At 50.1% G+C, this 25470-nt stretch overlaps 2 protein-coding genes across 20 annotated transcripts in view; one reads left to right on the plus strand and one right to left on the minus strand.

The window, feature by feature from the left end:
• POMT2 (protein O-mannosyltransferase 2) overlaps window positions 1-14596 on the minus strand; it is a 46095-nt gene extending 31499 nt beyond the window's left edge. For 10 of the 14 annotated variants that reach the window (XR_012416033.1, XR_010588576.2, XR_012416035.1 and 7 more), the window contains exons 1-2: window positions 14140-14596; window positions 4954-5038 (exon numbers count right to left, since the gene is read on the minus strand). Coding sequence is in view for 4 of the 14 variants with exons in the window: in XM_065549132.2 (XP_065405204.1) it covers window positions 4954-5038; window positions 14140-14387 (333 nt within the window). In the remaining 10 variants the exon portion in view is untranslated. The remainder of the gene's footprint in view (window positions 1-4953; window positions 5039-14139) is intronic. The other 4 variants (XR_012416037.1, XM_073997954.1, XM_073997956.1 and 1 more) reach the window with 1 other exon arrangement.
• Window positions 14134-25269, plus strand: GSTZ1 (glutathione S-transferase zeta 1). Of its 6 annotated transcripts, none has more exons than XR_012416040.1 (10): window positions 14735-14885; window positions 18563-18614; window positions 20513-20580; window positions 21148-21228; window positions 21586-21711; window positions 22176-22237; window positions 22845-22923; window positions 23483-23535; window positions 24096-24145; window positions 24851-25269. XR_012416040.1 is itself a non-coding variant. In XM_065549137.1 (9 exons), the coding sequence occupies exons 4-9, from the start codon at window positions 21178-21180 to the stop codon at window positions 24975-24977; spliced, it is 486 nt and encodes a 161-aa protein (XP_065405209.1). In that variant the 5' UTR covers window positions 14134-14239; window positions 18563-18614; window positions 20513-20580; window positions 21148-21177; the 3' UTR covers window positions 24978-25269. The 6 variants fall into 6 exon arrangements, 4 of the variants coding, with proteins under 4 accessions (XP_065405209.1, XP_045252754.1, XP_005561943.1 ...); XR_012416039.1 differs by lacking the exon at window positions 14735-14885 and adding an exon at window positions 18257-18316; XM_065549137.1 differs by lacking the exons at window positions 14735-14885; window positions 22176-22237 and adding an exon at window positions 14134-14239.
• Window positions 25270-25470: the final 201 nt, after the last annotated feature.

Here is a 25470-nt window from a genome sequence, read left to right on the forward strand (position 1 = left end):
TGGGACTTGGATTTAGACTACTAACTAACCCACTATTTTCTGTAAGTAGTTCTAAACAGAGCCACGCTACAGCTCCAGGTCAAGGTACAGAAGCCAAAGTTTGGCCGAAAAAGACAACAAAGACTTGCTTTTAAAAAGGAAGGCGGGGACCCCAGGGTCCGGACAGGGTCATCCAAATACCTAGATGAACTAAAGCTGCCAAGTGGCAACAAATGGATGCCTCTTCTCACCTGGGATCTCGCAGGACAAGCTTGCCTGGTGCTGACCATACATTTCCAGACTGCTTGGCTGGTCTGGGGTGAAGAAATGCACAGATGGTTTGGACCTCAGTGCCCTATATTCTAGCTCTTTGATCACGGACAATACTTAGTATCTCTGAACTATAGGTAATAAAAACTTCCTCCCGGGGGCGTGAGGATTAGAGGTGATGCCATTAAGTAAACACCTAACACTACACCAACCACTTAGCAGACACTCAAAATTCAGTTCTCTCTCAGTTCCCTTACGGTTCAAAGTAGCTCCAAGTTAATTTCTTCTTTTTTTTCTTTTTTGAGATGGAGTCTCGCTCTGTCCCCCAGGCTGGAGTGCAATGGCACGATCTCAGCTCACCGCAACCTCTCCCTCCCTGGTTCAAGCAATTCTCCTGCCTCAGCCTCCAGAGTAGCTGGGATTACAGGCACTTGCCACCATGCCCAGCTAATTTTTTGTTTGTATTTTTAGTAGAGACGTGATTCCACCATGTTGATCAGGCTAGTCTTGAACTCCTGACCTCAGGTGATCCACCCACCTCAGCCTCCCAAAGTGCTGGGCTTACAGGCATGAGCCATCGCGCCCAGCTGTTTTTTTATTTTTTATAGAAGTTTCGTTCTTGTTGTCCAGGCTGGAGTGCAATGGCACAATCTTGGCTCACTGCAACCTCCATCTCCCAGGTTCAAGTGATTCTCCTGCCTCAGCCTTCCGAGTAGCTGGGATTAGAGGCACCCACCAACATGCCCAGCTAATTTTTGTATTTTTAGTAGAGACGGTGTTTCACCATGTGGGCCAGGCTGGTCTTGAACTCCTGACCTTATCATCCACCCACCTCAGCCTCCCAAAGTGCTGAGATTACAGGCGTAAGCCAAGGCGCCTGGCCCCAAGTTAATTTCTTAACTAAACAACTCTTTCAAATCAACAGAAAAAAAATGAATAACTTACTAGAAAATATGGCAAATTCATAGAAAATAAAATACAAATGGCTAATAAACATATGAAAAAATGTTCAACCTAACTCATACAGCCATGCAAATAAAAACAGTGACATGTCATTTTTTACTCTCCAATTGGCAAAGTTTTTTTTTTGAAACAAAGTCTCGCTCTTGTCACCCAGGCTGGAGTACAGTGGCGCGATCTCGGCTCACCACAACCTCTGCCTCCCGGGTTCAAGCGATTCTCCTGCCTCAGCCTCCCAAGTAGCTGGGATTACAGGCACCTGCCACCATGCCCGGCTAATTTTTGTATTTTTAGTAGAGACGGGGTTTTACCATGTTGGCTAGGCTGGTCTCAAAAACTCCTGACCTCAGGTGATCCACCCGCCTCGGCCTCCCAAATCCCATGTTGGGACTACATGCATGAGCCACCGCACCCGGCCAACAAAGTTTTTAAAGTATGATCATACCAGTGCTGGCAATGATGTGGGGAAGAAAACACTGTCATACACTGTTGGTGGGAATATATATGATTACAACATCTTTGCGGGAAAACTTAGCAATATCTAACTCAATTTTAAATGTGTATATTCTTTGATTTTTTAGCTTGGCTGCTGGGAATTTTTCATATATACCTTCACAACTATACAACGATATATGTACAAGGATGTTCACTGCAATATCTTTTGTAATGGCTAAAAACTGGAAATAACCTACATGCCGCCCACCAACTGAAGAGGCGTAAATACTTATGGCACATCTACATAACAGAATGACACACGACCATTAAAAAGAATGAAGCACATCTTCATATGCTAATGTGGAAAGAAGATATATCATGTTTCAAACACAAGTTGCTGAACAATTGTAGTCTTATCCCATTTGAGTTTTTAAAAAGAATTGTGTGTATATATAATGTGTTGTTCATATGTACATATATAAAAACATACACGCTTTTATTTGCATAAAAAATTGTTAGAGAAATATAAGAAACTATTGACAAAGATGACTGTGGTTACCTCTGTGGACTAGAAATGTGGTGGCTTCTGACACCTTCTGAAGGAGGCTTTTGACCTCGTACTTCCTTCTGTGCTGACTGCATTTTCTGCTATGTGCAGGCTTTTTTATGTTTTAAGTTCCTGTAGGACTGGAGCTGCCAGATGCCCAGGGCTGGGGGCCAATGTGAAGCAACGGGTCTCGGCCTCAGTAGCAAAGGAAAAAAATTCCTGCTTGCCACTTGGAGGGGTTTTGATTCCTTGACTGGCTTGGCCTCAGAACCTGCAGAAGCTACTGTGCCCTTTCACAGGTTTCCAGCTTGCTCATCACTCTCTTTCAACCAGACAGAACACGAGATAAATTAGGGGTGCAGATGCACTCCCTGAGGGCAGCCTGAGAACCCTCACACTTCTCCCTTCACACGGGCAAGGAGATGTGAGGAAGGCATGGCTTAGGTATATTATTATTTTATTTTATTTTATTTTATTATTTTTTTTGAGATGGAGTCTCGCTCAGTCGCCCAGGCTTGAGTGCAGTGGCATGATCTTGGTTCACTGCAACCTCCACCTGCCAGATTCAAGCTGTTTTCCTGCCTCAGTCTCCCAAACATCTGGGACTACAGACGTGTGCCACCATGTCCAGCTAATTTTTGTATTTTTAGTAGGGATGGAGTTTCACCCTGTTGGCCAGGCTGGTCTCGAACTCCTGACCTCAGGTGATCTGCCCATCTTAGCCTCCCAAAGTGCTGGGATTACAGGCGTAAGCCACCGTGCCTGGCCTAAGGCTTAGGTAAATTAAACAAATCAGCCAGTCCTGTGCACATGTCCACAGTGCGCTGAGCACCAGGAAAACTCCAAAAAAGAATAAGCAGTCCCCACAGAAACACTGGGCTGGGTTTCCTATGAAAAATCTTCATCAGAAGTCTCGTTCCCAGGCGAGCTCCATGCAAATACTCAACACGTCTGTTGCTTAATTCTATGGTAGTAACAGATGTAGTCTGAGGAGAGAGCCAAGGCAAGTTTGCGAGGTAGTGTGGTGTCACGATTAAGAGAGCAGGCTCTACGCCAGTCTGAATCTTGATTCTGCCACTTCCTAGCTTGGTTCCCTATGGCAAACTACTTATCTGCCTTCAGTTCCCCATCTGTGTAATGGGGATGCAACAATACCTACTTTATAAGGTTGTTCTGAGGCTTACATGAGATAATGCCTCTAAGGTGACCAGAACAGAATAAATGTTTTTAATTGTTCTTGTTATTGTTGTTATAGTATAGTTATTGTTGTTATAGTATAAAAGAGATAGGAAGAGGCATAATACTTGCTACACTTTTCTTGGGCTCAGAGCCAGTTTTGAAATAGGCTACCTGTTCTACCTCCCTCTCCACCCCTCCGCCCTGTTGGGCCCTTGCTCTCATGCTTCCTTAAGCCCAACCATAGGTGATCTTTGTGATCTTTGATAAAAGATTACTATCCCTGCCTCCTCCTGGCTTTCCTGCTCCCACCTTTATCCGCCAAGTACTATATGCTCCAAAATCCCTCCTCACTTCCTCACAGGAAAATTCCTGTCCCCTTGGTGCCCAAGATTTCAGTCTCCAGTTAGGAAGAAAGCCTTGCGTGAATTCCAGAGCTAATCTGAGAGCTTTCTCAGAGATTTTTGTTTTTAAAAGACTAAAATGGGCCAGGCGCGGTGGCTCATGCCTGTAATCCCAACACTTTGGGAGGCCAAGGTGGGTGGACCTCCTGAGGTTGGGAGTTCAAGACCAGCCTGGCCAACACGGTGAAACCCTGTCTCTACTAAAAATACAAAAATTAGCCGGGCATGGTGGCGGGCGCCTGTAATCCCAGATACTCAGGAGGCTGAGGCAAGAGAATCACTTAAACTTGGGAGGCGGAAGTTGCAGTGAGCCAAGATTGTGCCATTGAACTCCAGCCTAGGTGGCACGAAACAAACTGGCTGTCTCAAAACAAACAAACAAACACAAAAAGAGTAAAGTGAATTCTAATTGGTGGAATTTCTAATGGCAAAACATGTGAGAGAAACAGATCAATGTGTATGCTGGGCATGGGAAGGGAGAAAGAAGTCAGCCCCACGTGGACATCAGCCTCCTGAGCTATTTCTGCTTCATGCAGTGTATTCCTATTTCTTTTTTCTTTTTTAAAATTGAGACAAATTCACATAACATAACATCCACCAGTTTAAAGTGCGCAATGGGTGGTTTTAAGTATATTCACAAGATTGTGCAATCATCACCACTACCTAATTCCATAACATGTCATCACCCCATAAAGAATCCCCACGCCCATTTGCAGTCACTGCCTAATCCTCCCTCCCCAAGATCCTGGCAACCACTAATCTACTTTGTGTCTCTGTGGATTTATCAGTTCTAGATATTTCATATAAGTGGAATCACAGGGTATGTAACCTTTTGTGTCTGGCTTCTTCCATTTAGCATGTTTTCTAGGTTCATCCATGTTGTAGCACGTATCAGAACCTCATCCCTTTATATGGCCAAATAGTATTCCACTGTATGGCTGTGCCACACTTTTGTTCATCCCTCCCTCAGCTGATGGGCCCTCTTTCCATTTCCGAGCCCAGAGGACCCTTTAAAAAACACCAAAGATTTTCCATGAAAGTAGCTGGTCTGAAACATCAGAAAATTCTTTCTACAAGTCCCAAACTCTTTCTACAAGCCCCAAATCCAAAATCAAGATGTGACTCCAGCCCTTAGGAACGATCCTCCAGGACCAGAGAGCTGCTGTTCACCACACTGCTCACCTTTCCCAGAGGTGGGTGCACGTCAAAGAAAAACGTACGGTTGATATAGTAACTTCCCATTTTTCCAAAGTGAGTCTCATCCCAACTAAAGGAAACACAGAAAGAAAAACAAGAATTTTAAAATTATCATAAAATCCAAATGGCCTTAATAAAGCATGGTTAAAATTAAAGGCTGTGCATTTCAAACAATTAATGCAAAAGTTTGGATTAAAAAAAAAAAATCTTTTGACACAAGTGATTTGAGGAAGAAAGACATCAAGCTAGCCACCGGTCTTCATTTAGATAGACGAGAAAGGTGAGCAAATATTCACCAGCCAGTTACCAATTGAGTTAAATATACATATACTTACTCTGTATCTTGAGTTTCTATTTATTTTAAAAGGACAAGAAGTTTTCTGATAATATGGAAAGGTTCGTAGTAAGAGTTTTCTTCTGGCCGGGCGCAGTGGCTCACAACTGTAATCCCAGCACTTTGGGAGGCTGAGGCGGGCAGATCACGAGGTCAGGAGATCGACACCATCCTGGCTAACACGGTGAAATCCCGTCTCTACTAAAAATACAAAAAATGAGCCGGGAGTGGTGACATGTGCCTGTAGTCCCAGCTACTCAGGAGGCTGAGGCAGGAGAATGGCGTGAACCGGGGAGGCGGAGCTTGCAGTGAGCCAGGATGGCGCTACTGCACTCCAACCTGGGCGACAGAGCAAGACTCCATCTCAACAAAATAAAAAAAAAAAAGAGTTTTCTTGTCTCCAAGTAGCCAGTGTAAACAAAAATTTAAATTAAAAAAGTTTCTTCCAAGTCTGTTGACTTCTGAGACAACATTTGCTATTACAAGGTCCATTACGACATTGTCGGGCTATTGGTCAGGGTTGAGACTATAAACCATGATTGTCACAGGAGTCTCACTTTGCTCAGCAACCCTGTGACAAGTAAGGTGCTAACTGTGATCTGGCTGATCTTATACTAACTAGTATATAAAAGTTGAAGGTTTTCTTACTAAATTAAGACCACATCTAAAACCTATCCTCACTGCTTAAGTTATTTTGCAAGTAAATAAGCGATTTGAATAAACAGGCTTTCAAACACAATGCAAAGTCCTCTTTTATACAAGCACATACACCTTTCTACACCATACATGAGGGCTTTGGGAAGGCAGCCAAGTCATCCAGCAGAGCCTGGCCTTTTCTATTTGTTATTTTCTCCCTGCAGCTCAAAAGAAGAGTTACTTTCTAGTAGTCATCAATTCCCCAGGTCATGAGCAGTCATTAGTGACCTACTACATAAAGGGAAAACATGCTTTACCTAAAAATCTAGGGTTCTTTCTATATCTTACTCGGTGGGTCCAAGATAGGCAAAAGAATAGGTCTATTTCAGCACCTGCTAAACACATTGCTTGACATGCGATGAGGACACTGGCATGGTAAGGTCAAAGAGAGAAATAACTTCAAAGCGGCATAACAAAATTGATTTGCAGAAAGAGAGATCCAGTCCCAGCTCCACTGCTAACTAATGGCACAACCTGGCAAAATCACTCATTCTCTCTACTCCTCTTATCTCATCTACAAAACTAAGACAATAATATTATCTGCCCTGCCCACCTCCCAGGGAGGCCTTAGAGCTCAACTCAGGTAACACATGTGAGAGAATTCTGTAGACTATAAAGTACCATCCCTGCTGGACCCTATTTAAACTGTCCTAGTTTTTAAATCTGTTTGGGAACATACTAACAAAAGGATTCCAGTTTTGTGTTGTTGTTTTGTTTTTTGTTTGTTTTTTGAGACAGAGTTTCACTCTTGTTGCCCAGGCTGGAGTATAGTGACGCAATCTTGGCTCACTGCACCTTTCACCTCCCAGGTTCAAGCGATTCTCCTGCCTCAGTCTTCCAAGTAGCTAGGACTACAGGTGCCCACCACCATGCCCCTGGTTAATTTTTGTATTTTTAGTAGAGATGGGGTTTCACCATGTTGGCCAGGCTGGTCTCGAACTCCTGACCTCAGGTAATCCACCTGCCTTAGCGCCCCAAAGTGCTGGGATTACAGGTGTGAACCACTGCACCCGGCCTGGGCTCCAGATTTTTACTTCGAAAGTTTCCCAAGTAAAACCAGTTGTAACATTCATATTTCCTTCTGGCTTTTATTGCTTGTGTTAGCAGAGACAGTCCTCCATGGCTCTCTTGTGCTCCTCCAGGCCTTTCAGGGTATGCCAAGAATGCAATGTCCCGATCCATCTTTCCCGAGGTCATTTCTAAGGTTATGTTTGCAGTAAACAACCTTGAGGGAAGAGTTAGTATCTCCCTCTGAGACAGAGGGCTGTCTTGTTTATTGCTTGCCATAAAACAGCAGATTTCCCAAGCTTAATATTACTCAGCTGTGATGCAACCTTCTGCATGTGCAAGCATTTATCCAGTCCCTCAGCACCACGTGGGACTTAGGGGCAAAAGAAACTGATGCCAACATGCTGATGCACATCCCACTTGCTGTGCCATGAGAAATAAAGTCCTTTGTCTCTGACCCAAGACTTTGTCTTCTTTCGGCATGCAAACAACAGTGACAGTGACAGTGACAGGCTAACTTATTGGCTTATAAGTAGCTAAGATAAAATCCCCAGCCCCTGACAATGTGGAGACAAGCATAGGAGGAGGAGAGACAGTCTTCGGTAAGAGAAAGAATGAGGGCCTCCATGGGCCGGCAATGGGGTAGTGAGAGTCCCCCACTGTCCCACTATTACAGAGACTGATGGAAAGAGCTAGGACTGAAACAAGCCATTGAATGTCACCCTGGTTATTGCCCTGTGGTCTGGGCAAAAGGAGGAAGAGGAGTGATCATGACAATGGCAGCAAGCTCAGCAGCCCCTGCCAAAAGGCAATATGGATGCAGCTGCTCAATCAACAAGTCTCCAACGCTTCAACAAATGGTGCGGCAATAGGACCCTGCTATATAAGACAGAACTTTGAGTAAAATGAAAACACTGAAAGATCCTTGGGGGAGCTGTGTACTCAAGCCAAAAGTAAATACAAATATGCCTTGCTTTCTGGCTCGGAGCCACTCTCTCAGTTTATGTCCCACGATCCCTCCCACTCTACCACAACCGCAGCTGCTTTGAAGGCTGAGATGGGCCGCGCGCGGTGGCTCACGCCTGTAATCCTACCACTTTGGGAGGCCGAGGCGGGTGGATCACGAGGTCAGGAGATCGAGATCATCTGGCTAACATGGTGAAACCCCGTCTTTACTAAAAAAAATACAAAAAATTAGCCGGACGTGGTAGCAGGCGCCTGTAGTCCCAGCTACTCGGGAGGCTGAGGCAGGAGAATGGCGTGAACCCAGGAGGCGGAGCTTGCAGTGAGCCGAGATTGCGCCACTGCACTCCAGCCTGGGCGACAGAGCGAGACTCCGTCTCAAAAAAAAAAAAAGACTGAGATGATTAAAGGGGACTGAAGGTCATACACACCCATCCTAGTATGCTGGAGAGCCCCAATGCTGGAGAGCCCCAGGGAGGAGAGGGGCAAACTCAGGGCTCTGCTGGATATGAGGTCCCACATCTCCACTCTACCGTGTCTCATGGCGGGGAGGATGTGCTAGGCACAGAGGTTACTGCAGACACTCAGAACTGCAGGGAGAGCTGTAGCAGTGTGCACAAGGACTAAAGGGAGCGCTTTCGTCTTAACCCTGGGGGAGCAACACTGGGGAGGTCATATGCTGCTGAGCCTAGCGAACAGCTAAAGGAAGAGAAAAAGTTTCTCCTCACTTCCTGCATCCAGCACCGCCACACTCTCCAACTGGGAAATGGCAAAATCTCTGGCTTGCTGTCACCATAGCCCCTGATGCAGGCCTTCTAGACGCATTAGTTCAAGGGGAAAAAGTGTCCAGATTAAACTGGTAACGTTTGAGCCATGCTCCCTGTAGGGAAGGGAAGTTAAAGTGACATTCCAGGCAGAGCTCTTTGGGCCTCTTCAGTGTACTATTCCTGTGGCTTCTAGTGTTAAATGTATAGCTGATACTGATCCCATAAGTGTCAAAGAGGATTATCCTGTGCAAGGGCTGCTGTGTGTAGACAGGTCATCCTGTCCTCTCCTGGTGGTCCAGAAGATAAAAATCCACATCCCTGGAAGGGAAAGGAAATAAATCACAGGTTTAAAAACTTCATGGCAGCTGGGCACGGTGGCTCACACCTGTAATCCCAACACTTTGGGAGGCCAAGGCGGGCAGATCACCTGAGGTCAGGAGTTTGAGACCAGCCTGGCCAACATAGTGAAACCCTGTCTCTACTAAAAATACAAAACGTTAGCCAGGCGTGAGAGCGGGCGCCTGTAATCCCAGCTACTCGAGAGGCTAAGGCAGAGAATTGCTTGAACCCAGGAGGCAGAGGTTGCAGTGAGCCAAGATCAAGCCACTGCACTCCAGCCTGGGCGACTGAGACTCCTCCATCTCAAATAAATAAATAAATAAATAAATAAATAAATAAATAAATAAATAAATAAATAAAACTTCCTGGCTGTTGGCGTACTGAGAGCCATGCACCAGAATCACAGTGCCACCTGCTGGACATAGGTACCAAGCACACCCTTTCTAAAAAGGCAGCTATTAACCTCTTAGTTAACTACTCAACGCTTTGAAATTGATTGCCAGACCCATAGAGGCCTCAGGACTCCCTGGCCTAGTATTCCCACTTTGGAGTGGGTCAGTGGGAATCTACTGATAACAAGGGAAGGGTTTACAAGCCTCACTGATCCCATGGAAATAGTACATTCAAGAATAGAGCTGGTAATCCCATCTATTCAGGAGGCTGAGGCAGGAGGATGGCTTGAGGCCAGGAGTTCAAGACCAGCCTTAGCAGCATAGTGAGAACTTATCTCTTAAAAAATTTGTTTCAATTAGCTGGATGTGGTGGCGCGTGCCTGTAGTGCCAGCTACTCAGGAGGCTGAGGCAGGAGGAGCCCAGGAGTTTGAGGCTGCAGTGAGCTATGATTGTACCACTCCACTCTAGCCTGGGCAACAAAGTCAGACCTCATCTCTTTGGGAAAAAAAAAAAAGAGTATAGCCAGGCTGGCCCTAGAGGCATCTTGGTTTTCCGTGAAGAAGTGTCAGCTCCCACTTTGGGAGAAACAACCTTCTCCACTGCCTGAAGCCGAGCTGCTGGTTCAGTAGGGCCCTGATTCACAAGGGTTCCTCTAAATGCTTAGGCCTGGCTCACCAATGATTAGGCTGAGTTAAAAACTGATGTTACCCACCAGGCACTTAGCCCCAATGACAACTCTGGATGGCTGACGGCAGTAAGGATTGAAGCACTTGGTATGCCACTTGGAAGACTAAATACTGAGAGATGAAAGTGAGAACTGTGAACACATCATGGCTGCCTGCCATGAGGACAGACTGGATCACTCATGTAGGTGCCCACACTAAGGGCAGGTACTCTCACAAGACTGACTGGGATCAAGCTGCTGATCCAGCCTGCACCACCAAGACTGCGGCCATAGCCACCTGGATTCATGCAACAGGTATGGAAACATCTACCATCGTGGACCAGGCACAATGTAAGGGACGACATGTTTCTGAGGCAGAAGCCACTACTGCGTGCCAGACTTGTGACTCCTGCCAAAAGTTGGCCTGCTTGTCTTGCAGTAAAGGAAACCACGTTGCAAGGGGCACTGACCCCACCTGCTCCTGGGAGACTGACATTAGGACTTTGTTCCCTTCTCCCAGGCTCTCATCAGTACCTTGCTACTGCTGATACTTTTTCAGGTTACAGTGCTGATGTTGCTTTTCCAGTTCAATCATCTGACGCTGTGTATACCACTGTGGCCCTTGGAACTAAGCTCTGCCAGGTTTTCTGCTTTCCAAACCATCTATAGTCTGACGGTGGCATATCTTTTTGTCACAACGGCCACCCAACAGTGTCAACAGTCAATAGCCAAGGTATTTCGATGGACCTCCCACATTCCCTACCATCCACAGGCATGATATTGTCAAGTACTGAATAGTTCCCTCAAAGATCAACTCAAAAAGATTTTTGACTCTGTTTTTAACCTCCTCCCGGTCTGCACACCTTAGTGAAGCAGTTTGGTCACCTAAGGCAGCCATTCTCAGAAAGGGTTCATCTCCTTTTGCCTACCAACTGGGTAATGATCAGGAAGAAGGGGTGGAGGGTTATATAAACCTATTTTGAAAATTTAAGATTCTTCCCTGACCATTTCTGGCCATGGTTCATCTTTTGCCTTACAGAAAGCCCAGATCAGCTGGGAGGAGGAGGCTATCTATGTAATTCGGACTTAATTCTAGTTCAGTCACTAGACTGCCTTGTTGGAATGGCCTGGTGCTACAGCATAAAGTTAATGATCATTTGGTTGGGTACAGTGGTTTTAAAGTCCCCCTACAGTGGCACACATGTGTCAAGGTAGAAGACATAATGGGCCTCTGTCAATTTTCTAACAATGCCCTTGGGTATTAAAAGGTCTGGATATTGAATAAATGGAGAAAAGGTGAAGTTATAGGTACTAGGGTAGGACACACTAATTATGTAGCAATGGAAGGAAAGAAACAATCCTGGCATCTGGGGAAGGAACACCTTAGGCCCCTGGAGATGTAAAGAGAAGGGAAACAATGTTCTCTTTGTTTGCCAGGCACCAAAGCCTGGCAAACATTCATATGGTCCACCTAAGTCAAGCAGCAACTGTGGCTGGCAATCCGACCTGTGGCTGAGTTTGTCATCTCACTATGAAAACAAAAAACTTTATCTAGTAGGTCAGTATAGAAAAGAAAAAAGAAAATAAAAAAAGAAAAAAAAAAAACTCACATGGACATGGCCAGTCTTGAACTATTCCCACGTGCCTGATGACATCAACACCAACTCCCAAACACAGACCTCCCTCACAGGTGTGCAAACACACAGATCAGCACAACCTTCTATCAAACCGGCTGATACAAATCACATGCTTCTCCTGAGATCCTAGGGGCCTTCCTTAGGTTATGCCTTGTCTAGTGATTGAGGCTGCAACTATTCAGTGACACTGCCCATGTGGTTTAAACCACTGTAATGGTAATCGAATTTGATGGTGATCCAAATAAAAATCTAACAAAAATCCTGGAGTGGCCTGCACTCCTTCAAGTAATATGTTAGTGTAAGGAAGAATGGGTCACAAAATATCTTTCCATTAGTCATGGTAGTTACTTTTTTTTTTTTTTTGAGACGGAGTCTCACTTTGTTGCCCAGGCTGGAATGCAAAGTTGCTCACTGCAACTTCTGCCTCCCGGATTCAAGTGATTCTCCCACCTCAGCCTCCTGAGTAGCTGGGATTACAGGCACCCGCCATCATGCCCGGCTAAGTTTTGTATTTTCAGTTGAAACGGGGTTTCACCATGTTGGCCAGGTTGGTCTTGAACTCCTGACCTCAGGTGATCCGCCCACCTCGGCCTCCCAAAGTGCCAGGATTATAGGCGTGAGCCACCGTGCCTGGCCTGGTAGTTACTTTCTTACAATTTTTTTTTACAAGGGTAGAGGGCTATTGTAATTACTGTAATTACAAAGATCAGAGATCAATCTGAACTCCTGTGCACAGGTCACAGTGGTTAATAGACCAGATGTCTGAAATAAGATTCCTTGGTGCCCCCAGGACTTATTCACATGTGGCTGAATTCAGGACTCTGGAGGGCATGGTTGAGGTAAATCCTGTAAGCTGGCCTTATTCTGCTGCTTAGAGTCCCATTGACAACAACCTTAATTAAATGCTGTAAGGGACAAACTGAAAAGATTTGGTCCCTGCCTCTGTCAGCCAGGTTAATCAGAGTAGCCAGGGGAGTTGCATATTCATGTGAAAATCTGCTAGAAGCCAAGACTGCAGAATCGAGGAGTGAGAGAGGCTGTCAGATTGCTCGTGCCTCTACACATCATTCTGGGTATACCAAGAATGCAAGGCCCTGACTGCATCGCACTTGGGCCATTTCTCAGGGTTGTGTTTGCAGCAAGCAACCTTGAGAGAAGAGGCAGTGTCTCCCTCCAGGACAAAGAGGAGGTCTGCGTACTGCCGTCTATAAAACAGCAGATTTTCCAAGCTTGTCGTTCCTTCACTTGGATGCAACCCACTGCCTGTGCAGTCATCCATTTAAACCCATAGCGTCACCCTGTGGGACTTGGATGGCAAGAGAAACTGCTTCTAACATGCATCCTCTTTCCCGTAATAAGGTCCTTTGTCTCTAACCCAGGAGTCTCATCTTCTGCCAGCAGTCACGACACAATAACAGGCTAATTTATTAATTTCTAAATAAAGCAACCCTGACAGTCTGTTTTCTTGCCTACTTTTTGCTTAAAGAGCTCCATTTCTGGGCCAGGCGCGGTGGCTCACGCCTGTAATCTCAGCACTTTGGGAGGCCAAGGCGGGCAGATCACGAGGAGATCAAGACCATCCTGGCTAACACGGTGAAACCCGTCTCTACTAAAAATACAGAAAAAAATAGCCGGGCGTGGTGGTGGGCGCCTGTAGTCCCAGCTACTCTGGAGGCTGAGGCAGGAGAATGGCATGAACTCGGGAGGCAGAGCTTGCAGTGAGCCGAGATCGCGCCACTGTACTCCAGCCTGGCCGATAGAGCAAGACTCCGTCTCAAAAAAAAAAAAAAAAGAAAAAGAAAAAAAGAGTTCCATTTCTGACACCCAGTATCTGGATAGTACAAGCTTAAACCTTTAAGAAAATAAATCTCTTCTCACAGGAAGAGTTCTGCCTCTTAAAATCCTTTTGTCACCATACCTGAACACCCAAACTGTCCTTGCCCTATAAGATAAAGGTACACAGTTAGGTATTTTCCCCTCTGTTGATGCCTGAAAATCCTGCAGATATCGGAACTCAGGCCTTAGAAAATTCTGTACCCAAGAATTTGCAATTCTCTTTGGAAAGTTGAAAGCACCTTTAAAAGCCACAATTTGCAAGCCAGGTGATGCACTGTAACATAACGCGGAAGACATGAGGGCTGCTTCCTCAGATCCTAACAATCCCATTGCCCCACTACCAGAGCAAAACGATCCCCCTCCCAGAGAATGCACCTCGCCAGAGGCCAACCCACCCGGTACCTCAAGTTCCCCTCCACCACGGCCCCGCCCCTCCTCCTGTAGATCCCGCCTCCTCCGTACCCTCGGGCCAATCAGAGGGCGGCGTCCCCTCGCGGTTGCCATGGTGGCCACCGAGTCCCTCCCATCACTCACCAGATGTGCCGCGGCTCGGCCAGGCGGTGGAAACGGGTGGCGAAGGACAGCAGCGTCACCAAGGCCAGCAGGGCCCACCGGCCGGCCGCCTCGAAGCGCTGTGAGCCCCGGGCAGGCCGTTTGGGGCTTCGCGCCGCAGCCTCGGTGGCCACGTCCCGGCCTGCGGCCCTAGCAGCCTGGGGCCCACAGCGGCCCCTCCGGGGACGCAGTTCGGACTCCGCCAGGCCTCCGCCCGTGGCCGGCGGCATCTTCCCCCTCCTCCGGCTCGCCCACCGGCCCAGAGGCACACTCTGACCAGCCGCCCCGCCAGGGAGTCACAGGAGGGCAGCTCGGGGTACCCCGGGAAATGCAACTCCCTTCCACGGCAGCGGAGTGCGGGGCCCCGGGCTCGGGGCGGGGCGGGCAGCGTGGTGGCGGCCCGGGCCGCTAGGAGGCGGCAGGAGGCGCAGAGCATGTCGGGACCGGGAGGGCCGGCCGGCCCGAGGGGGGACTGTGCAGGAGGGGTCGGGCTCAGGGAACTGCAACTCCCAGCAGCCCCCGGGTACGGGGCGTGGCAGGAGGGCTGGGCGTGCCAGAGGCGACCGGAAGGATCATTGTAGTCCATCCAGACCCTCGCTTTACCCGGACGAAAGCTACGGGCCTGACTCGTCGAGTTTCACTGGGCCTTAGTTGTTGGCGAGTCCCAGGCGCGAAGTTTCTCGGCCTAGAGGAGGGGTCGCGCGAAGTGCCACATGCAGGCGGGGAAGGTCTGTGCCGCGCACCCGGGTGGAGGGAAACTGGTTAGACACTTGGAGACCCTGGGGGTCGGGGTCAGAGGTGAGCTGCTCCGCCCGCCCAGCAGACAAAGACTCCCGGCGTGCCGTGCGTTGCGCCGGGCACGCTCTGCGCCTGCGTGCTGCACGCTGCCCGCTGGGTCTCGAATTCCCCGGAGGGTTGGGCTGGGGGAGGAGGCGGTCCTGGTGGGGAGTTCGTAGCCAGGTGGAGTCGCTGTCCGGACGCGCTTCATTTCTGCCCCGCCCTCCCTGCTCCCCTTAACAGACCCCTCCACTAGGGCTTCCAAACGTCGCCCCAAGCTTCCCAGTTTCTCGCAGCCCTTCATGCTCCTCTCTTGGCCCTAGCAGGAGATGGCCTTCCAGTAATGTTTGTATTGTAAGAGTCCCTGGGCAGGGCGCGGTGGCTCACGCCTGTAATCCCAGCACTTTGGGAGGCCGAGGCGTGCGGATCACAAGGCCAGGAGATCGAGACCACCCTGGCTAACACGGTGAAACCCCCGTCTCTACTAAAAATACAAAAATTAGTCGGGCATGGTGGCGGGCGGCTGTAGTACCAGCTACTCGGGAGGCTGATGCAGGAGAATGGCGTGAACCCGGGAGGCGGAGCTTACAATGAGCCAAGATCGGCCAGTGCACTCCAGCCTGGGCAATAGAGCGAGACTCCGTCTCAAAAAAAAAAAAAAGTCCCCGAGCGAGGAGAGGCAGTCATGACAATCACCTGGGGAGCTTCACGGCTTTCACATGTTCTTCCCCGGGGGCCGCTCCAAAGCCACTCTTCATCTCTGGTGGAACGGGCCCAAGAATCTGCATGTTTTTGTAAGCGGTCCTGATGGGTCTTAACGCGCCGTAAAGTTTGAGAACCACTTTTATGGCACTAAGGAAGGTGGCACGTTAGATGGGACTTTGTGTCACGTTAATAAGGTATAGTCCTCCCTCTTCCAAATGGGATTTTAGGAGTCTTTTTCTCAAATCATGTGTAAGACATGGTTTAAAAATAAAATCTGCTAAAGTAATCAGAATGCATATTTGAATTGGAAACAGAAGTCTTCCAGGAGTGCTGATGAGATGGATACTTGGGCTTAAAATTTAGTTCTACAAGTGCAGAAAGGAACGGGGGATGGTTTGCATAGGTATCACTGGTAAGAGAAAGCAGAAAATGCTTAAGAGATTTCAGGTTTCCTGCTTGTGGGTCGTGATGGAGGGGAGCAGCGTTTACCATGCTTTTGGTCATTCGTAGTACAGATCCAAAGGTGTAATCCAAAGGCATTTAACCATTAGGTAAGGCATTTCTTCAGGGATTCTAAGCCAATTAATATCTGCCACTCTCTAGTGGTCACCAGCAGTCCCTGTCCCTTGGCCCCAGGGCCCCTGTAGCCTGGCTAAGTAAGGAAAGGGGACTGCATCTCCAAATAAGAAAGATCCAGTTGTGGCCACCCAATTCCTCCTCTTCGAAAGGCACTTTCTGCCCATCGCCTGCTTTCTGTGCCAGGACCATCTTTACTTTCCCCACAAAAGGTACCTTCAGGACAGGCTGGGACTCCTGGGCTTGGGAACCACCTTGGAAGGGCCTAGGTTCCCACTTGTACCCTTGCCATCTAGCAGACTGAGTTGGTAGTACAGGGATGGTGAAAGCAGGTTCAGGGAGCAGCTTAATATTCTGGGGGTGGCAGAGGGGAGAGGGAGCTTTGGTGAAATGTCTCTAGTCAGAGGGGTAGTAAACAGGGTATCTGAGAAGTTCTGTCAAGTTCTCCCCCATCCATAGGGATACATGTGTTGGTGGGAAGGTTCATGAGTGCTAATCACTGGCGAGTCTTTCCTGGGTTCCACTTTGAAATGCTGGCTCCCCAAGAAGTAGCAGAGAAATTAACTTTGAGCCCCTTAAACTTTGGAGTAGAGATCACACACCCAGCTGCCCCCAAGGGCCCAAAGGTAACAAAAATGAGGAAAGTGGGCCAGATACAGGCCATGGCAGACCTTAGAGGGCATACCCTGGTTGATGGGGGCCATCAGTCTGTTCCCATCAATTGTTGGTATTTAGGAGCCCAAATCTACTGTCTCCAGATTTTTTAAAGAAAAAAACAGGTGTTGTATATAAAATATCATGATTTTTATTTTTTATTTTACTTTATTTATTTTGAGATGGAGTCTTGCTCTGTCCCCTAGGCTGGAGGGCAGTGGCACTATCTTGGCTCACTGTATCCTCCGCCTCCTGGGTTCAAGCAATTCTCATACCTCAGCCTCCCGAGTAGCTGTGATTACAGATGCACACCACTACACCTGGCTAATTTTTGTATTTTCAGTAGAGATGAGTTTCGCCATGGTGGCCAGGCTGGTCTCGGACTTCTGACCTCAGGTAATCTGCTGGCCTCAGCCTCCCAAAGTGCTGGCATTACAGGCATGACCCACCACAATAGAACGAAATGTCCTGATTTTTAAACATTGGCAACTACCTGAAACATTTTAAACTACTGTGTTGAGCAAACAGAAATTCTGAGGGCCAGATAGGGCCCCAGTGGGCTGCCAGCTTTTGACCTCACCTTTGGGGTGAGTGAGCATATCTGCCAGCTGTTTTTATGGGGACAGCTGAGAACCTGGACTGCTGGGAGGTGGGGTTGAAGGAGACAGGCACCAAAGCATCAAAAAGTTAGAATTCCTCGTCTTTCTGCATTGCTAGAAGGAATCCCTGCTATCATTTTAGGGCAACCCTTCGTTTTACAAATGAGGGAACCGAAGATTAAAGAAGGCCGAGGTTTGTCCAAGGTCATGCAGAGCTGGTTCCTGCACCAGGTCCAGACCAGATGCCAGCTCCCAGCCCACTCTACCACTCAAACTACTGCATCACAACCAGGCCATGCTCTGTGGGGGGACACCAAACCTGGCCCCAGCAGGAGCGTAAGAAACTTCCAGCAAGTTGGAAAAAAATGCCCTTTCCTTTTTTTTTTTTTTTTTTTTTTTGAGATGCAGTCTCGCTCTAGAGTACAGTGGCTCGGTCTTAGCCCACTGCGACCTCCACCTCCTGGGTTCAAGCTATTCTCTTGCCTCAGCCTCCTGAGTAGCTGAGATTACAGGCACCCACTACCATACCTGGCTGATTTTTTTTGTGTTTTCAGTAGAAGCAGGGTTTCAACATGTTGGCCAGGATGGTCTCAAACTCCTGACCTCAAATGATCCGCCCACCTTGGCTCCCAAAGTGCTAGGATTACAGGCGTGAGCCACTGTGCCTGGCCAGAAATGCCCTTTCTGACCAGAGTCAAAGTTCCCCCAATGCCTGGGTAGCCCAGCTTCCCCATTGGCTCCTGAAATCCACCCCTTTAGGTTTCCTTTCCCTGCTCAGAAGCTCTGCCAGAGGGGACATTCCCTGGGAGGCTGAGGGTCACCACGATACCATGACAGAGTCTGGCAAGGTAAGGAAGGCACTCGCAGACTGGCTGCCCCTTTGGGGGCCTCTTGGACCTCAGGAGCTCAAACCAGCACAATTTTGGAGCCAAGGGACTTCACGAGCCTCTCAGAGAGCTCCGAGTCTTGACCTGAGTTGCCCAGATGCAGGCCTGAGAGAGGAGGCCTGGCAGGATAGGAAGAAACGGTTGACTCCTCCCGAGCTGGAGCCCACCCAGCATGTGTTAACACGCGCCTTCATCCTCTCTCCTCAGCCCATCCTCTATTCCTATTTCCGAAGCTCCTGCTCATGGAGAGTTCGAATTGGTAAGAGCTGTGCCTCCTCCAGACTGAGTGCTGGAGTGGGGTGGACTGGGGTGGAGAAGCTGGCCTGGGATGGAAGGGGTGCTCTGTCAGAAAGGACCTCACCCCCAGCAACCAGCATCCCCCGACTCCTAGAACCCCCGTCCCTTCATGGCATCTCCACCCCGGAAACGCAGGGTGAGGGTGGGAGGAAGGGGGTTGTTTTTTTTCTTGGGACTGACACTTCTCCCAACACTGCTCTCCAAAGCCCCTTGGCAACCGTGTTTAAAGCAGGGTCACAAAATCCATATGCCCCTGGTAACTAGCAGGGGAACAGCTGGCCTCCCTCAGTTCTTATCTTATTTGAACTGGCAAAGCAAACAGAATGGACCAGCGGGCCAGCGTCAGCCTTGAAGGCTTCAGAAAAGCAGAAACAAGGGCCCTGTGGCTCGTCCTTTTTTGACCCTTCCCTCCCTCGGCTTAACACAGCATTTGGCAAAGGCTGTACTGAGGAAAAGCTCTGTGCTGAGTGCTTTTGTGTGCCTGATTCCATTTAAACCTCAACAACCGTAGGAGGGAGGTACTATTACTGTCCCCATTGTATAGAGGAGGAAGCTGAGGCACAAAAAACTGAGGCATCATTAAGTAACTTGCCCAAGATCATTCAGCTACTAAGAGGCAGAACTGGAATTCAAACCATATAGTCTGGCTCCAGAGGCCTATTAAGTTACTTGCCCAAGGCCACACAGTTAGCAAGTGACTGTGTAGAAATTTGAACCCAAGAAGCTTGCCTCCAGAGTGTGGAGGCAAAGCTATCCTCCATGACCCCTCCTCCATCCCGCAGTCACTTGGTATTTGCTGGGATCAGTAAGCAAGAGCACTGGGTGCCAGGAGAAACTTTCCTCCAGGAAGATGAACCCATCCCTGGGTGCTAGTGCCTCTGCCCTGGCTGAGCCAGAAGCCAGAAGCCAGAGCAATATAGGTGCTGTCTGTAGGGCCTGTGTGCTTTGGCCTTCCCTCCTCCAGGTGTCTCCTCCAGCCCCAAACACTGTCACTCCCCAGACTGGAGTTGACCGGCACTAGGAGTAGCCTGGTGTTGCCCAGGCTGTCTCTACACCATGACATGTCTGGTCCTTCTCCCCTCATTCCTTTGCCCTTCCCTGAGATTGGCCATCACCATACTTGAATGCCCAAGTGCGCATAATACACTCACGCATGCACACGCACGCAGTCTTCTCCACCAGTGCTGACCCACCCAAGTTTTTTTACCCTCAGCTTGCCAGGGGAAATTATCAAAAGGGATGGAGAGAAAATCTGGTGACTGGAGTCACAGCAAATGCGCTCCAAGGCCACCAAGGAGCCCAATGCCTGTCTGGAATCTCTAGTAAACAGCCCTGAGAACAGAGAGAATAGATTGGAAGAGATCCTTTTCCAACAGAACAAGAGTGCCATCTGTGTGTGCTCTGTGTGGCCACCTGAGCTCCTTCACTTGGCGCTTAGTTGCCTTCTTGAGGGAGTAATTGCATGTCTCCAACCAAGACACTGGTCATCACTGTGTAAGGCCCTGGGGGAGCAGAGGTAAACACGACACACCCTTGCTGTCCTCCAGGAGCCCACGGAGTGGCGGGGCACACACCTTTATCACCACCCAGCGGGCATGAGGGCCCCATTGGGGGGTCCAGATCATGAGGTCTCTAAGAGTTCAGGGGTGAGCGAGGCAGAACATCATGCATCTGGGGTAGGGAGCAGGTGGTAACAAGGAAAGCTGGAGAGAAGGGGATAGTGCCAAGGTGAGCCTTGACCACCCAGAAGTGTAGAGAAGCCTCCCCCTCTTTGGCCTTATGTCACCCTAGAAGGGCTCTTTTCTTTAAGAGTATGGCCAGAGGCTGTTCCCTGACTCTGCTATCTGTGGTCTCTCCTAGCTCTGGCCTTGAAAGGCATTGACTATGAGACGGTGCCCATCAATCTCATAAAGGATGGGGGCCAACAGGTAAGAAAGCTGTTCCCAGACCACAAAGTGGGAATTGGAGGCATTGAAGAGGCACTAGGCAGGGGAAGAAGGGGAGGCTCTGCCCCAGAGAAGTGAACCTGTGTCTTGTGGACTGTCACTGCAAGAGGCTGCTGGCTCTCCCTTGTGGGACAGGGTGGCACGCTGTGCAGTAGCAGGAGGCCTGGGAAGGGCCCAGGTCCAGGCTGTGTACCCCAGCCTGAGTTCTCCAATGCCTGACCCTGGGAGGGTGGGTGGCGAGTGGGTCCCCACCCCATACTGGGCCCTCTGGATGGCTGACTAGGGTAGGAGACGCCTTGGTGGCCATGGTGTGAGATGCAGGGAAAAGCCCATAGCCAGGCTGTTAGGATGAAGCCTATGGCTCAGCAGCCGCTGGGGTTTGGGATACTTCATGGATCCCCCAGGGATTACCCTGGGCCTAGGATTTAGGGCCTTCCCAGGGAAGGGAGAGGGGGGTGGGCGGCAGGCCTGGGGTTCTCCGGCTTGCTTGGTTCTCCTCTGGCCAACACAGTCCAGGCCACCCAGCCCACCAGGGCCTTGTCTCCACAGTTCTCTAAGGACTTCCAGGCACTGAATCCCATGAAGCAGGTGCCAGCCCTGAAGATTGATGGAATCACCATTCACCAGTCAGTGAGTGCAGGGCCTAGGGGAGGGCCCTCGTGAGAGCAGTGTCCTGAATGAGAGCGCCTGACATGTCTTCCTCGCCTGTGTATGGTCAGGGTGCCTAGCACATAGGAGAGGCTCAATACAAGGCTCATGGGGAGGGTGGGAGGTTGTTGAGGAAAATAAGGGAAGATTCAAGCACATGGAGAACCAAGTTCTGCAGGATAAGGTCCAAAATGGCTTTATAGGGCTTGAGCTGAGGAGGTGGAGGGAAGAGGTGTAGTGATGGTGCTGGAAGAGGAGGAGGAGGAGTTTGCTGGCCCTGTCCCCTCTGACCTAGGGTTCCTGGGCCCTGTCCCTGCCTCACTGCTTCCCTCTGGACAGCTGGCCATCATTGAGTATCTAGAGGAGACGCGTCCCACTCCGCGACTTCTGCCTCAGGACCCAAAGAAGAGGGCCAGCGTGCGTATGATTTCTGACCTCATTGCTGGTGGCATCCAGCCCCTGCAGGTGTGGCACTTGTACACTTGCACCCTTGCACACCTCACACACTCTTACATTCACACATTGGCTGTGTGAGCTGCCCATTGTGGGGGCGGGTGCCCAGTATGGGGGCGGGGGCGTCAAGGGAGGGAGGGGGATTGGATTCTCAGGGGCTTTGACCTGGACCATGTGAAAGAAGGGGGCAAAGATCTCAATCTCAGAAATCAGCCGTCCCAGCTGGTCCCCCACTGCGTTCCGAGAAGCTCTAGTTTCTAAGGACGCATGTACAGGTGCTTGAGGTGGGGAAAGGGCCAGGATGGCAGGGGAGACTCTGAGCAGGCCCCAGGCCAGGCCTCCCGCCTTTAACCAGAGGGGCTTGCCTTTCATCTGTGCTATCTCGGTCATACACTGGGATACACGTAGGATTTTATTTTGTAAGTGTCACTGTTAAAACAGACAAGTAAGTATTAAAAACAGTTTATCTGTACCAGCTTCTACTCTGAATGAGGAAATAGCCCCAGAAAGGTGAAGTGACTTATGCTGAGTCCCACAGGTAGGTCCTAGCAAAGTGGGGACTAAGTCAGGACCCCTGCATGCCTGTGCCCCCCACTCCCATGTCATTTTAACAAAGGATGTTGGAGCAAACAGACATCTCCATTTTGAGGAAATAATATTCCTCCATAATGAGGAAACAGGTAAAATGGCTCCAGGAGTGCCAAGATGGAGCCAGGCTGGAAATCTCTGAAAGCCAGTCCTGTGGACCTCCCTCATCCCAGCCCCACCCTCTATCACACTCCGTCTGCTCACAAGGGACCACACAAGGGAGAAGTGAGGGAGACAGGCCTGAGTTGTAGGCGCACCTGCCACAGCCATGGCCGCGTCTTGTGTCACATGAATAGGGATTCATGCACATCTCTGACGGAATTACGTGGCTTTTTGAGGCCACTGGGGCAGCCTGTGAAGGTGGCTGCTGGGATGGCTACCTCCCTCCAGCCTCAGGGCCCTGGTAGAAGGAAGGGGCTCATGGAGCCTGGGGGGAGAAGGGATAGATATGTCCAGCCAGGGGCGGATGGGAAGTGAACTTCCCTGAAGGGGTTTGGCCAAGGGGCAGTCCCCACCCAGCTCTCAGAGCAATCACAGACTTTCTTTGGGCTGCATAGAACCTGTCTGTCCTGAAGCAAGTGGGAGAGGAGTTCCAGCTGACCTGGGCCCAGAACGCCATCATTTCTGGATTTAACGGTGAGTCCTCACCCTGTGAGCTGCCCCACAGTGGCCTCTTAGAGGTATGGCCCTCGCACACAGGGGCCTGGGTATCTGAACCACCCTCCCAGGCTGCTTTGGTCCTGACAGTTGCATGGGTGAGGGCAGGACTCGGGAAGCGAAGGGCTGGGTGGGCCTCCAGACCTTAGCTCCAGTGCTTCCAGGAACCTTGGTCCCTGCACCCACAGCCCACAGCCCTTCATAGCTGGGTGGCCCAACTTCAGCTTCACTGCCCACTCCAGCCAGGAAGCCAAGGCCAGCACAGTGCCAGCCACCAGAGTGAGAGCTGCCACGGCGGCCAATGGCAGGGCTTGTCCACTCTAGTGGGGGAAATGGTGGCTGGCTCTGCGGAGCCTAAGGAGACAGAAGCTTGTCCCTAGCAGCTCTCTTCAGACCTGGCTGCCAGTTCTCGCCAGCAGCCGTGCTCAGTCTGTCACTCAGTTGGGCGCTCATTTCATAACTATGGAGGCCAAGGCCCAAAAAGCTTGGTGTCCCCTTCCTGCACCTAGCATAAGATGTTTATGTGGCCTCTCCACAGCCCTGGAGCAGATCCTACAGAGCACAGCAGGCACATACTGTGTAGGAGATGAGGTAAGCTGTCCCCAGGCCTCCCCAGGCCCAGCCACAGCGGCCGCCTCCCTCATGCTGACCCCAGGCTGTCACTTTCTTCCCCTTAGACTCAGCCATCTCTCACACCCTGAGGCAGGTGGGGCTCAGAGCTTCCTGAGGAGGCATCTGCAGGGGGATCTCTGCTGTGGGGCGCTCTTCAGCTCACTCCCAGTACACTAAACCATCTCAAGAGGGAGTTACTCAAGGTAGAAGACTGGCTGTGAGAGGATGAGGCAGGCCAGGCGTCAGTTGAGGGATTGCACTAGATGATGTCTGCGCAGTCCAGGCAATCCATCGTCTCTGGCCTTCTCAACCCACAGAGTTGGTTGTCAGGGCAACTGGAGCACGGCCTGGAAGGGCACTTCAGCTCTGGGGGACAGACACACATGCAGGCCTAGGGCAGACAAGAATTGAGGGCGGGATGGGTGAAAGAGCCAAAGCAGATCGTTGGTACCCCCAGTAGAGTTGCAGTGGACATACCAAGTCCAGCCAGTGAGTCTGGGGTACTCACCCTGATGGGAACCCACCCAACCCTCTTTCAGGTGACCATGGCTGATCTGTGCTTGGTGCCTCAGGTGGCAAATGCTGAAAGGTAAGAGAGAGCCCTGCCACCCTCCCTTCTCCTGGCTCTGCCCACAGTCAGTTACCACTCAGCTGGTGAGGTAGCATCTCATGCAGACTCTTCACAAACCAGCCAAGGGGCCCACCATGCCAGGCCACACAGCCACTTTGGCCTGGAAGAGGGCAGAAGAAATTGGGGCAGTGCTCCTACCACACCCACCACAGCCCAGATGATACTGTATAGATAGCCCCTGCTCCTAAGAGGAGGTGGCTCACCTGGTGGACCCCCAAGAGCACCTGCCCGATGTCCTCAGATGTGGTGTGTCTGTGCCCAGAAGTGAGCTCTACCTCTGCATCCCTCCATCAACCCTTCAGTAGGGCACGAATGAGCGCCTCTCTGGAAGGCATCATGCTAGGCGTTAGGGAAATGGAAATGTCTGGCACATTCCCTGCCCCCAGGAAGCTTACAACAAGGGGGAAGAGAGAGTCTGTATATATAAATGCCTAGCACTGGGCCTTACACATAGTAGGTTCTCAAAGAAATAGGAATAGTAGGTAACAGATGCCAAACTGCACAAGACCTACCCATCTCCTATGAATAAGGGCTGCCCCATCGTCCTTCCCTGGACAGCTCCCTGGACCTCGTCCAGCCCTGCCTTCTGCTCCTCCTGCTGCATCAGGGCAGTCTCCCTGTGTCCCTGAAAACCGTGGCTTAGCAGGTGTTTCTCTACTACAGATTCAAGGTGGATTGCACCCCCTACCCTACCATCAGCTCCATAAACAAGAGGCTGCTGGTCCTGGAGGCCTTCCAGGTGACTCACCCCTGCCGGCAGCCGGATACACCCACCGAGCTGAGGGCCTAGCTCCCAAATCCTGCCCCGTTGGCACAGGGCCACAGGAGCAGAAGCTGGGTGGGCTGAAGAGGCCTGGAAACAAGTGAGTTAATTGAGGAGACAGGAGACGCCAACTCTAGCCCTGGATCTGCCTTCCTGCTGAAACTTGTTCCCCCTCAGTCCCCTCATCTGTCAAATGCATGTGGGGTTGGGTAGGAAGATGCTGGGAGCAGCGGGGCAGGAATACTGTTATCTATGTGACGGGGCAGTCGTGAAGCTGAGATGAGAATGTGGATTAAAATGCCTGGCATGCTCACCATAACACCACGGGAAGCCTGTGTGCCTTTTCTCATCTGCTTTTGTTGTGTCTGACTCCCAAGAATGCCCACGCTGAAATTTGGCATGAATTAAACTGAAGCCCAGGCCTCTACCTTGTTTGTCTAAGACTGAGCGAGGTTCCAGAAGACGAACACTGTCCCTAGCTGGAATCCCCTGTGCCGGGACCAGTAGAGGAAGTTAGTCA

The sequence above is a fragment of the Macaca fascicularis genome, chromosome 7 (genome assembly GCF_037993035.2).
Source record: "Macaca fascicularis isolate 582-1 chromosome 7, T2T-MFA8v1.1".
Lineage (NCBI taxonomy): Eukaryota > Metazoa > Chordata > Mammalia > Primates > Cercopithecidae > Macaca > Macaca fascicularis.

Excerpts from the sequence above, each read along its gene's own strand:
- GSTZ1 (XM_065549136.1), top strand. Across the intron at positions 21,712-22,844 it reads GTGGCATCCAGCCCCTGCAG|AACCTGTCTGTCCTGAAGCA; the intron begins GTGTGGCACTTG and ends TGGGCTGCATAG. Across the intron at positions 24,146-24,850 it reads CAGGTGGCAAATGCTGAAAG|ATTCAAGGTGGATTGCACCC; the intron begins GTAAGAGAGAGC and ends TCTCTACTACAG.